This window comes from Gadus chalcogrammus, chromosome 7 (assembly GCF_026213295.1).
Source record: "Gadus chalcogrammus isolate NIFS_2021 chromosome 7, NIFS_Gcha_1.0, whole genome shotgun sequence".
NCBI lineage: Eukaryota > Metazoa > Chordata > Actinopteri > Gadiformes > Gadidae > Gadus > Gadus chalcogrammus.
The window spans coordinates 25,222,703-25,234,878 of NC_079418.1; the positions used below are offsets into that span (position 1 = coordinate 25,222,703).

General features: G+C 48.0%; 1 protein-coding gene across 3 annotated transcripts in view; it reads left to right on the forward strand.

Annotated features, from left to right (window-relative positions):
- LOC130385249 (glutamate receptor 4) overlaps positions 1–12,176 on the forward strand; it is a 1,260,456-nt gene that overhangs the window by 68,341 nt on the left and 1,179,939 nt on the right. For 2 of the 3 annotated variants that reach the window (XM_056593669.1, XM_056593670.1), the window contains exons 8-10: positions 507–611; positions 2,863–2,973; positions 10,027–10,233. In XM_056593669.1, coding sequence (XP_056449644.1) covers positions 507–611; positions 2,863–2,973; positions 10,027–10,233 — 423 coding nt within the window. Of the gene's footprint in view, positions 1–506; positions 612–2,862; positions 2,974–3,619; positions 3,683–10,026; positions 10,234–12,176 lie in introns of those variants that run through there. The other variant, XM_056593671.1, reaches the window with a different exon arrangement.

Consider the following 12,176-nt stretch of genomic DNA (forward strand, 5'->3'; position numbering starts at 1 on the left):
TCTCTAATTAGTTCCCCCAGTCTTCTGGTTGAAGGTTGTACTAATTAACGAGGTCGTTAATGAGTTTGGCGCAGGGCTTGTGGGCAAAACGAAGAAAGGACGAAAAAAAAAACGAGAGAGAAAAACTTGTTGTGAGACTTCACAGCTCTTTGACACGTCATTGGTGAATGGGCCGAGGGACTGAAGCATCAACCCTGGCGTTTTGGAGGTCACAAATCCTGAAGATAGCCCCGCATGTCTCTTTGAAGGTTTCTTCTTGAAGAGGCTCGAAGCAAATATACTAATCCTTTAGGTGACCGCCAGCCACCGAGGGCTCCAGATTTCGGCATCAAGGCATTATCGTCTGCTTCACCCCAAGAGATCGGTGTGTGCGTTTGTTTGTGTGCATCTGCACAAGTTTGCACTGAAGGGGTGCGAGAAAAAATGAGAAGGACCTCAAGAAGCTCTTTACCTTCACCTCAATGTATTGTTTCACTAATTCTCCTCCTCCTCTGCCCCGCCCCCAGGTGCGGATGCAGGGATTAACAGGTAATGTCCAGTTCGACCACTATGGCCGAAGGGTCAACTACACGATGGACGTGTTTGAGCTGAAGAGTAACGGACCCCGACGGGTAAGAAACCACACCGCCCGCACCCTGCCTGTCTCTTGAGTGTACTGCTCTGTGCGTTACTGTTTCTCATTGTCATGTCCTACAACAGTGTGGCGTTCCATTACTTTATGTTGTTATGTTTTACGCTGCGAATGAGCAAGCTTGAATGTGTTTGAGGAGCATTTGATAGAGTTGATTGACCGCACAGAGGTGACCTGGCTGTCTCTTTGCCCTGGGTCTCAAATAAGACAAGATGGTAATTTATTAATCCCATATGGGACATTCAGGGTGTGTGTGTGTGTGCGTGTGCTAGATGGTTGAGTATCTGTGTCTTTGACAGATGGTGGGGTATCTGTGTGTGAGATGGTGGGGTATCTGTATATGTATGTTTGTGTGTGTGTATGAGGGGGAAAGGGTGGGGTAGCTGTGTATGTGTTTGTGTGTGTGTATGTATGTGTTTGTGTGTTTGGTATCAGTAGGTGTGTGTGGGTATCTATGCCCATGAAGCGGCACATGAATGAAAAAGCTACAAGACCATCGCACCATTCAAAGAGGTTACCGTGCTCTGCATTTATCCTACAAGGGGAACTAGACACCAGCACGCACACACACACACACACCACACAGACATCACACTAGGATGAGGAGAGGAGAGGCTTGGGGGGGGGGAGGGGGGTTGCAGTGTGGTTTTAGTGGAGGAGCGGCTGGAAGGGGGGAGGTGAGAAAGGGCGGAGACGGACCATCAATCACCCTGCTAGTTGGGCTTGTCTCCTCAACCCTCGGGACATCTCAGGTCCTTCCAGGACAGCCCCCCCACAGACGTGTACGTGTCTGTGTGTGTGTGTGTGTGTGTGTGTGTGTGTGTGTGTGTGTGTGTGTCTGTGTGTGTGTGTGTGTGTGTGTGTGTGTGTGTGTGTGTGTGTGTGTGTGTCTGTGTCTGTGTGTGTCTGTGTGCTTGTGTTTATCTGTATGGATTAGTGTTCGTCTGCAGGTATGTGTTGGTGTGTGTTTGTGTGTGTCTGGTTGTGCGTGTGTGTGTGTGTGTGCGTTTAACTGCGTGCGTTAGTGTAGGTCTGCAGGTATCTGGATCTGTGCTGGTCTAGGGGTGTTTGCGGTGGTTGTGTTGGTTAAAGTGGTCGCTTGTGTCTGTGTATGGGTCATCCTCCTATCCCATAGTCACACATGTCTCTGTGGATGTGAACACACCCATACACACACACCATTCCTCCACACAGGATCATCAATCACTGTGAACAGTGCCACAGTGAGGGGGTGGTAGCGGCGATCACTCACCGACCTGCCTCCCCCCTCTCCCTCCCCCCTCCCCCCTCACCCCTCCATCATGGCTGCCAGCTGGCCCAGCGTGTGCCAACTACACCAAGGGTTTTCCATGCTTCTTTATCCAACTGCACATTTGTCTCTCTCTCTCTCTCTCTCTCTCTCTCTCTCTCTCTCTCTCTCTCTCTCTCTCTCTCTCTCTCTCTCTCTCTCTCTCTCTCTCTCTCTCTCTGTCTCTCTCACTCTCTCAATCTCACTCTGTCTCTCTCTCTCTCATGTTGATGTCTATAACGCTCATCCTTTTCCCTGCTATGAACTTACAGCAGGATAAGTTCTTGTTTGGTAAGACGTTTAGTTTAGAGTCCCTGGGGATTCCCTTTCAGACAATTGAAGTGTCCTACACATGAAGAAACTTGCAAATTGTTGTAATTATTGATCTTTGGGAAGATCCGTTATTGAGGCTACATTTCAAATGCATTGGTTTATTTCTTACACGCTATTGATGGATTAAGCATAGTGTGGGCCGATAGAAATTAATGAGAAACAAGGAACAATTTAAAATTTCATTGTATATTATCCAGCTGAAAAGTGGTAAATTATCAAACAAAGTCAATTTTAAATGCATCTGTGAACACAAAATCAGACGGATGGAATATGAAATGCTCTGAGAAATAATTGATGGAGTATGTTAACCAATTTGCTAACAATTGCCTTTTTCTCCACACAATAATTGTGGTCCTTTGCTTATTAAGAATTTATTTATTCGCCAGTTTTACACACACACACACACACACACACACACACACACACACACACACACACACACACACACACACACACACACACACACACACACACACACACGCACATGCACACATTTTTACAGACCCACACACACACACACTCAAACACACAGCGGTATGGGTGCACAAACCAATTACCAGAGCCTCTCTAAAGCAGGGAGTGGTGGTAATGCTGGCTGCTCTCCCTGCAGATCGGCTACTGGAACGACGCAGACAAGATGGTGCTCATCCAGGACTCTCTCCTCCTGCCAAACGACACCTCAGGCATGGAGAACAGGACCGTCGTGGTGACTACCATCATGGTGAGAGATCTGCCTGTGTGCACGCACAAACACTCACACGCGCGCACGCGTGCTCACACACACACATTCACACATACACACACACGCACACATGCACACACAGACACAGACGCACACACATGCACACATATGCCCCTGTCTGTATATACACAATGACATCTGCACACACGCACACACACACACACACACTGGATTTTGCATTCTATAAAGTACTGGTTTTGAGGAGTATATCTCTCTGTATAGATATATATATCTCTAGTATATTATCGTAGTCAGGTTCCCGCTGTTGTGTGCCAGAGTTCAGGATTCAGGACTCATTGCAGTGAGGAACTGCTCCTGGCCAGCCGTTGAGAACACGACAGCATGCATGGTGTAGGGTTGACCTCAGAGGTCCCTATGCTAATATGCTGTCCTCGACTTGTGTGTGTGGGCATGTTTGCGTGTGTAAGTGGGTCTGGCGGGAAGGGAATGTGTAAAGGGGGCTAAGATTTATAAACTGTTCACGAGATGGGGCATGGATTGGTGGGAATTTGAGGGTGGTTTATGTGTGGCGTGTGTGTGTGTTTGTGCGTGCGGGGGGAGGTGGGGGGGGCGGGGACAAGAGGGATGACGAGTCTCCGCTCAGTACAATTCCTCCTCTTTTCAGCCCGCCACCAGGAATCCTATTTTAAGAAACTGAAACCCCCACCCCTACCCCCACCCAAGAGGCACTTAACGGAGAGAGGAACGGACAACACAGCCCCCCCCCCCCCCCCCCAACCTCCCAAAACAAAAAAACTCCCCACGCTCAAAGAAAGCGAAGAGCACTAACAGACTGCATGGACATGAAGGCACAATGGCTCTACTACTCTGAGACACACACACACACACACGCACGCACGCACGCACGCACGCACGCACGCACGCACGCACGCACGCACGCACGCACACGCACACATGCACACACAGACACAGACACACACGCACACACACACACACACACACACACACACACACACACACACACACACACACACACAGACACACGTCGTCGTGGTGGTCCCAACGAGCGCCTGTTACGGAGACCCTCCTGAGGAAGAAGCGAGCGGCGGAGAGACGTCTTGTTTAAGGACCTAACGCTGGGGGCCGACCAGGGGCCCCTCTAGCCCAAAGGGCCTCACGGCTCATGACCCAACCTTTAATTGTATTTACTGGCCTTAAAGGAGTCTGTAAGTGTAAGTGTGTACTACACGTTTGTGTATGTGTGCGTGACGAACGGCACTCCCAGGGTGTTAGTCAGCTCCGGTTTTCGGGAGAAAACCCCCCCCCCCCCCCCAAATGGTAATGGCTTTCTTCATGCAGTGAAACACATTGCTTTATTTTGAAGAGCTAACCAACTTCAAAGCGAGCAAATTCCTGAATGAAAAATCAAGCGCTTTATTTCCCCCTTTCCCCCGCGCCCCGCTTCACTGTACTGTGTCGTGTCTCGTAAGCCCACCCGCACCAACCCACCCGCTCAACAAACATCTCAGAGAGACCCCGGCTCACCATAATCACCCCGGTTCATTTCCCTGCCGCTTGTACTCATTCTTTATTCAGCATGATATTGTTGCTCAACGGCTGCCTTTCACGCTTTTATTTTGAAGTCTGTGCGTGTGTATGTGTGTGTTTAAGCGGCTTTGTTTGCCGGTCAAACAAAGGCGCGGACCCCGTGGGGTTTCTAAATTATATCCCTTCGCTCTATCTCTGGAAAAAAAATAATCTATATATAATATGATTAACCCACTGTGACGGCGGGATTTTAATATGGAAAACACAAGACATGGCGGCATGAATCACCCAGGTATAAAAATAGAATGTGTGTGTGTGTGTGTGTGTGTGTCAGTGGGACGGTCTAGTCTTGTTTATTGCGAGTACATCACAAAACAGATGCTGAAGGCGCCTTCTCATGCAATTTGGCACTCTAAGATGCTGGGAGTTTTCTAGTGTGTGTGTGTATGTGGGTGTGTGTGCGGGTGTGCGTGTGTGCCTGTGTGTTTAAAGTTTCCATCAGGCTTGGGATGAACATATGGCTGCAAGGCGCAGACGTGACCTGTTTTACCTGGGCTTTTTCACAGTGGTGTCTAAACTTGGTTGCGTTTGTGCGTGTGTGTATGCATATACATATAAATATATATTTAAAGAACTTTGTCAATATTGCTACTAATAAAACCGTACCTGATTGAAAGAGGGGTGTATCATCCCGCATCGACACAACTCTTGATGAAAAGGCCCGCTATATGGAGGGCTGTAATAATCACTACAGCTGATTACATGTAATTGCGTGTCTTGCCGGATCGCGAGCGAGGATTAAGTCGAACTTCATCTGCAACTTGAACCTATGAGATTGCTTGTTTGTTTACCCCTTAAAAAAGATTGTGTTTCAATGCATGGCAAAATGTTAGCACGATTGTTTGTATTGAAACATGCAGCAGAACAGTACGTATGTGACTTACATTCTTCCATGCATAAGAATGGGGATTTAACACAGTAAGGACCTGTGCCTAGCTACCGGTTCATTGAATGACCCTTGAGACAAAAAGCATCCGTGAGGTGAGAAAATATAAGTCCCTTTAGATAAAAGCGACTGCTTAATCACTTAATGTAAGTCTCTTAATATAAAAGCGTCTGCTAAATGACTAAACATAAGCGCCAGCTGACGCATCCAAGGAGTCATTTAGATGTCACTCTCATATTAGGAGACTTAGTGTCTGCTAAAGGACCACTGTAAGATTCTTTGCATCAAAATGGCTGCTAAATGACCTTTTGTAGGGTATGTAGGGTAGGCCGCAGTCTGTAGGGTGGGCCTCAGTCTGTAGGCCTCAGTCTGTAGGGCAGGCCGCAGTCTGTAGGGCAGGCCGCAGTCTGTAGGCCTCAGTCTGTAGGGCAGGCCTCAGTCTGTAGGGTGTGCCTCAATCTGTAGGCCTCAGTCTGTAGGCCTCAGTCTGTAGGCCTCAGTCTGTAGGCCTCAGTCTGTAGGCCTCAGTCTGTAGGGCAGGCCTCAGTCTGTAGGGTGGGCCTCAGTCTGTAGGCCTCAGTCTGTAGGGCAGGCCTCAGTCTGTAGGGCAGGCCTCAGTCTGTAGGGCAGGCCTCAGTCTGTAGGGCAGGCCTCAGTCTGTAGGCCTCAGTCTGTAGGGCAGGCCTCAGTCTGTAGGGCAGGCCTCTTTCTGTAGGGTAGGCCTCAGTCTGCAGGCCTCTTTCTGTAGGCCTCTTTCTGTAGGGTAGGCCTCAGTCTGTATGTAGGCCTCTTCCTGTAGGCCTCAGTCTGTAGGGCAGGCCTCAGTCTGTAGGGTGGGCCTCAGTCTGAAGGTTTCAGTCTGTAGGGTGGGCCTCAGTCTGTAGGCCTCAGTCTGTAGGGCAGGCCTCAGTCTGTAGGGTGGGCCTCAGTCTGTAGGCCTCAGTCTGTAGGGCAGGCCTCAGTCTGTAGGGCAGGCCTCTTTCTGTAGGGTAGGCCTCAGTCTGCAGGCCTCTTTCTGTAGGGTAGGCCTCAGTCTGTATGTAGGCCTCTTCCTGTAGGCCTCAGTCTGTAGGGCAGGCCTCTTTCTGTAGGCCTCAGTCTGAAGGTTTCAGTCTGTAGGGTAGGCCTCAGTCTGTATGCCTCAGTCTGTAGGCCTCAGTCTGTAGGCCTCAATCGGTAGGCCTCAGTCTGTAGGCCTCAATCTGTAGGCCTCAGTCTGTAGGGTAGGCCTCAGTCTGTAGGCCTCAGTCTGTAGGCTTCATTCTGTAGTTGAGACACGTGGCCAAGGGCTTCAGGGATCATGGACCAGCAGGGTATAAACTGGGGAATATAAAATGGCCTCTCTAAGGATACATCTTCAGTGTGTTTGCAGACTTTTTGTCAATTAGCAATGTTCTCTGAAAGCATGGCGGTCAATGTTGATACTGTTTGGAGGGATTTATTCGATGTTTGAAAGCATTCATTCGCTGCGCAGTTGAGTTCTGCAGGCGCAGGTTACCCCAATACGGATCCAGGGACGGTGAAACGGGGCGTTTAGTTAAATTACACATTATTCTGTGGATACACGTCGAGAATTAATCCAGAGTTAGACTCTCTGTGTTTGTTAATCTGGCTTTATTAACTGCTGCGGCCACTCCTTGTGCACCTCACAGGGGTGTGTGTGTGTGTGTGTGTGTGTGTGTGTGTGTGTGTGTGTGTGTGTGTGTGTGTGTGTGTGTGTGTGTGTGTGTGTGTGTGTGTGTGTGTGTGTGCGTGTGTGTGTGTGTGTGTGTGTGTGTGCACTGCACACCAAGAGAGCAAGCCCCCAGCCCCTTCCTTCTCTCCTTTGCCTTTCTTCAAAGGCATGAGCCATGGCTTTAATATTGCTGAAATTGTCATAATATTGTGTTGGCTAAAGCCCCCACGGGGACAAGGCCTAGCGCCCTCACTTCACACAGCTGACGCCTGGGCTTTTCTACAGCCATGCGGAAAGGTTGACTATGAATTAATACATTATGATTCATTTTATTAATATAAAAAATGTCAACCGACGACAAGTGTTCTACAAGAAATGACTGGACAGAGCCGAGTTGCTCCAAAAATCTGAACACAAGTTTAATTTGGTTTAATTTTGTTCACTTTTTTGTCATTAACGATGGGAACACTCTGTTCCTTTCTCGTCGTTGCTACTTCTCTTCTACCGTCGTGTCTTGAACATGCTCCATTCGTAAGTGTCATGGAACCAAGTTACAAAATTAGCATTTTTCTAGTGGCAGCGACTGCCAGAGGGGAACCAGAGTAAAAAATGGGGCAAAAAAAAAGGCTTCTTATGAGCTATGTCATTATTTTTGTATTAATGATAGAACACTGCTTTTCTTAGATTACATATTTATTCAACAGAAAATGTGGGAATACTTGAATATGCGTTGAAGCTGAATTATTTGTGATATCCGTCTCTGTAGTTGTATCGAGTAGAGGGGTCTTTGATTGCAAATGTGTGCTTGTTTGGATTTGTGTTTATTTGCTGTATATCCCTAAATATCTATTTTCTTTGGGGGGGGGGGGTTGTGTGTGTAGGCCTGCCTTTGTGTCTACGCTTTGCATATTTGTGTGTGTGACTTTGTACGCATGCTTAATGGCATGTTTTATCGTCCGCATTAGCCAATGAGAGAGTAGGCCTTGTTCTGATTATTGACCAATCTGTCGGCCATCTTGCTCTTGGTGTTGTTTGTAGATTGTAGCTTTCTCGTTGATCCACATCCCACACTACAACGACAATATAATTGTCATTATATTCCAGCCTGCTGTTGTCTGTGTGTAATATCCAGTTTGTACTTCCCAGCAAGCAATCATTTGAATGAGGTCCTCAATGTACAGTAACCCCCAATCCAAGTGAAAATGTGCACTATTTGTGTCAAACAGTAGCGCTTCTGTAAACAAAGCTTTTACATAAAAAAATATCTAAATACATTAATAATAAATGCTTTGTCAGCTATCACGGCGATGAAAAGTCACATGGAGCCCATGAAGTAGTTTGTTTACTTAACTTCCTCTGAGTTTAAGATGTATCGTCACCAATAAAAAATGCAATTAAAAATAAATGATACAATTGTGTTTTAGCTTTTGTTGTGTTAAAAATAAGTGTGTCCTTGCCATACAATCACCTAACACGCGCCACACTGCACGAACACTATGACACTACGTTGGCTCGTACGTGGCTGCATCGCGTGCTGCTGCGCGACACAGCCTAGCGTTAGCCCGGCGTTAGCATCCTCCCCTGCTACTCTCTCTCCAGTCCTTGCTTTACCTAGCTTAGCCCCGGGCAATGTCAAGCATACCCATTTCAAGAGTACATTGCGCAGCGTCCTCAGTATGCAACAGACTGCTTCCAATGACAGAAGCAATTAGTTTGACTGTATCAGAGCAGAGACCCACCGTTTTTAATTTGGATTTATCTTTATTTTTTCTCCTCCCCCCAAGAGAGATCTGTGAAAACATCTGGTGATTGATTTCCACCATTAGCCCAGAAGCTGTCAGATTTAGCTTTTTTATATTCAAATAGTTAAGTTGTGACAGGTCTTTCTTCACTATGAATTCCCATGTTCTCCAGTTAATCTGTCGTCGACGCTGTCGTCGGTGTGCAATGCATCCATATGCACATCACACATATCTGCCATTAGCAGTTTGTGGCGATCCTATCTGCGTCACTGTCTCATAAATGAATAATGTATTAATAATAATACATTATTAATATGTCATTATTAATGCAACGCATTAAGTGTGAAAACAGCATGTCAGGGATACGCTGATTTAAATATCTATCACTCGGAATTCATGAGTTCTACCAGAAATACATTTTAATTCACTGCTACTGTTTGTTTTCCTTTAATTAAATTGAAAGAAAAAGCCATTTCTCCTCAACTCAAATAAGACCAAGTTTGCACATCCCCCCCCCCTCCCCCACTGTCTTGGAACGCCTGTATAAAGAAAACAAACAAACAAATGTGCATCAATTGTGACGAAGTGAAGCTCATGAAACTTTAGTGTGTTGCATACAGCGCAGCGTGTCGCGCCCACTTGTTGGATGTGAGAACTTGGCTTGCCTGGTTGTCGGGTTCATGTGCCTTGTCTGTCTGACGGTGTGGCTCCCCCTCCACCTCCCTCTCTCTCCCCCCCCTTCTCTCCCTCACTCAATCTCTCTCTCTCTCTCTCTCTCTCTCTCTCTCTCTCTCTCTCTCTCTCTCTCTCCCCCCCTTCTCTCCCTCACTCGATCTCTCTCTCTTTCTTTCTCTCTCTCTCTCCCTCTTCTCTTACTCTCTCTTTTGCCCTCACTTCTCTCCCTCACACCCTCTCTCTCTCTCCCTCTTCTCTTTCTCTCTCTTTCGCCCTCACTTCTCTCTCTCACATCCCCTTCTCTCACTCCCCCTCTCTCTCTCCCCCCTTCTCTCTCTCTCTCTCCCCCATTTTCTTTCTCTCTCCCCCCATTTTCTCTCTGTCGCTCTCCCCCATTATCTCTTACTCTCCCCTTCTCTCTCCCATCCTTCTCTCTCTCTCCCCTTCTCTCCCCCTCCCCCTTCACTCTCCCTCCCGGTGTACAGGAAGGGCCGTACGTGATGCTGAAGAAGAACTGGGAGCTGTACGAGGGAAACGACCAGTACGAGGGTTACTGCGTGGACCTGGCCTCGGAGATCGCCAAGCACATCGGCATCAAGTACAAGATCTCCATCGTGCCCGACGGGAAGTACGGCGCCCGGGACCCGGAGACGAAGATCTGGAACGGGATGGTCGGGGAGCTGGTGTACGGGGTGAGACACCGGCATGAGAGAGAGAGAGAGGGAGAGAGAGAGAGAGAGAGAGAGAGAGAGAGAGAGAGAGAGAGAGAGAGAGAGAGAGAGAGAGAGAGAGAGAGAGAGAGTCTCTTGCACTCCATTTAGTTATTTACTTGTTTATGTAGGGAACGTTGCTTTCAAGTGACTCAACAGGAAAAAGCGGCTTGCCTTGCCTTCTACCTGATTGGAATTCGGAACAGGTAGAATCCAGGGAGGCATCTGGATCAGGGTTGTCTGTGTAGGCTGGCTGAGGACAACGGGGATCAAACCCGCTGCTTTTCAGACGGCCGTTGAACGCTCTTGCCATGACAAACTATCCTGCCCCCCATTTCTTACTTTAAAAGGTAATCTAACTTAAAATACAATAGCAGAGACAGCGTATCGGATGTAAACGTCACTCGTTATAGTTTGTAAGTAAGAATATAAATCAAACCTGCACTCTGTAAGTTTCTTTCCCATTAGCAACCTCCTGTGGCCTCACTTGTGTGTGAGTGATGGATTGACTGGTGGATAGGCACCTTTTTATTCTTGAGACACTTTCTAGTGTAGCTCTTTTTCTGACATATTATACCACCAGGTGTGAGTGTGATTAGCCGTTCAAGCCGTTTTGGAAACTGGCCGTGTCCACCTAGAGGTATGCTAAATAGAAGAGTCTACCAGACTAACCAGTGAACTGTAGCAAACATTGCTCATCGATCCGTCATACATCTAGGTGGACACGCCCACCTATGATGTCAGAAGAGGCAGCTTTTCAAAACGGCTAATCACACTCACACCTGGTGGTATAATATGTCACCTTTAATAAATACATGCAGTAGAAGAGTGCCATAGTGCAGGTAGAGTGTTACCTTAAGCACATGGTTTGGTAAACATAAGGCTGCACATGAAATAGCGGCAGTCCTGAATCCATGAGGAAAAGCATCCAGGAAAGTTTTAGTTGTTGTTGTTGTTGTTGGCCAGCCATAAAGGGTCCTGGTGTTTCTGATCTCACACCTCAGCGGTTATCTGGCCCTGAATGAAGAGCAGGGCTTGGTCAGAGCAGTTTCTTCCAGGTGGGGAATCTGTCCTCTCGCTCTGTTCAGGAGCCACCCGGCGTCTGCCACCCTCCCCTACATGCTGAGTAGCTGCCCCCTCACCGCGGCCCCTTCAGGGCGGCCCGTCCTTTAGTCGTCCATTTTGCACAGAATGATAGAGCGACTGCTCTATCATCCATCACCTTCATCTTGTCGTCGTCCCCCCCCCCCCCAACCCCACCCCACCCCCCACTCCATCAGCCACACACCAGCCTGGTCAGCCCACCCCTCCCTCGCTGGGCGGGTTCGAAGGCAAACCTTTCTAGTTTTCTTCTTCTTCTGTGGTGGTGGAGATTAAGCCTTTTTGCACCCAAAGCCACCCAGACAAGGTCACAAGAGAGTTGCTAAATCGCTAAGTATAATCTGGTTTTGGGGGATTTTGCAGCTGGGCGGTGTGTGAATGTGTGTGTGAGGCGGGCCGCAAGCCCCCGGCGCTCACGTCTATCCTTCTATTTTTATATTTTCCTGCCTTCCTTCTGTGTTGTAATCATATTTCTCTGACACTTATATTAGCACCCACTTTCCTATTTCCCCTCAAGGCTTTTGAACTAAGCCTCCCGGGGAGTTTCACGAGTGGTTTGAAGTTTTGTTCTCCCTCCCTAGTTTCCTCTCTTTCTCTCTCTCTCTGCTACTCCTGCCTGTTTCTGAGTCTGTGTCTCCTCTCTCTCTCCGCTCTCTCTCTCTCTCTCTCTCTCTCTCTCTCTCGCATTCTCTATCTCTTGCGGTTTGTCTCTCCCCAGCTCTCCCTCAATCTCTCTCTGTCTGTCTAAAACTCTCCGTCTCTTCCTCTTCTTCTCTCCTCTCTCGTCCTCTCACCTCTCTCCTCTCTCTCCCTCTCTCTCGCTC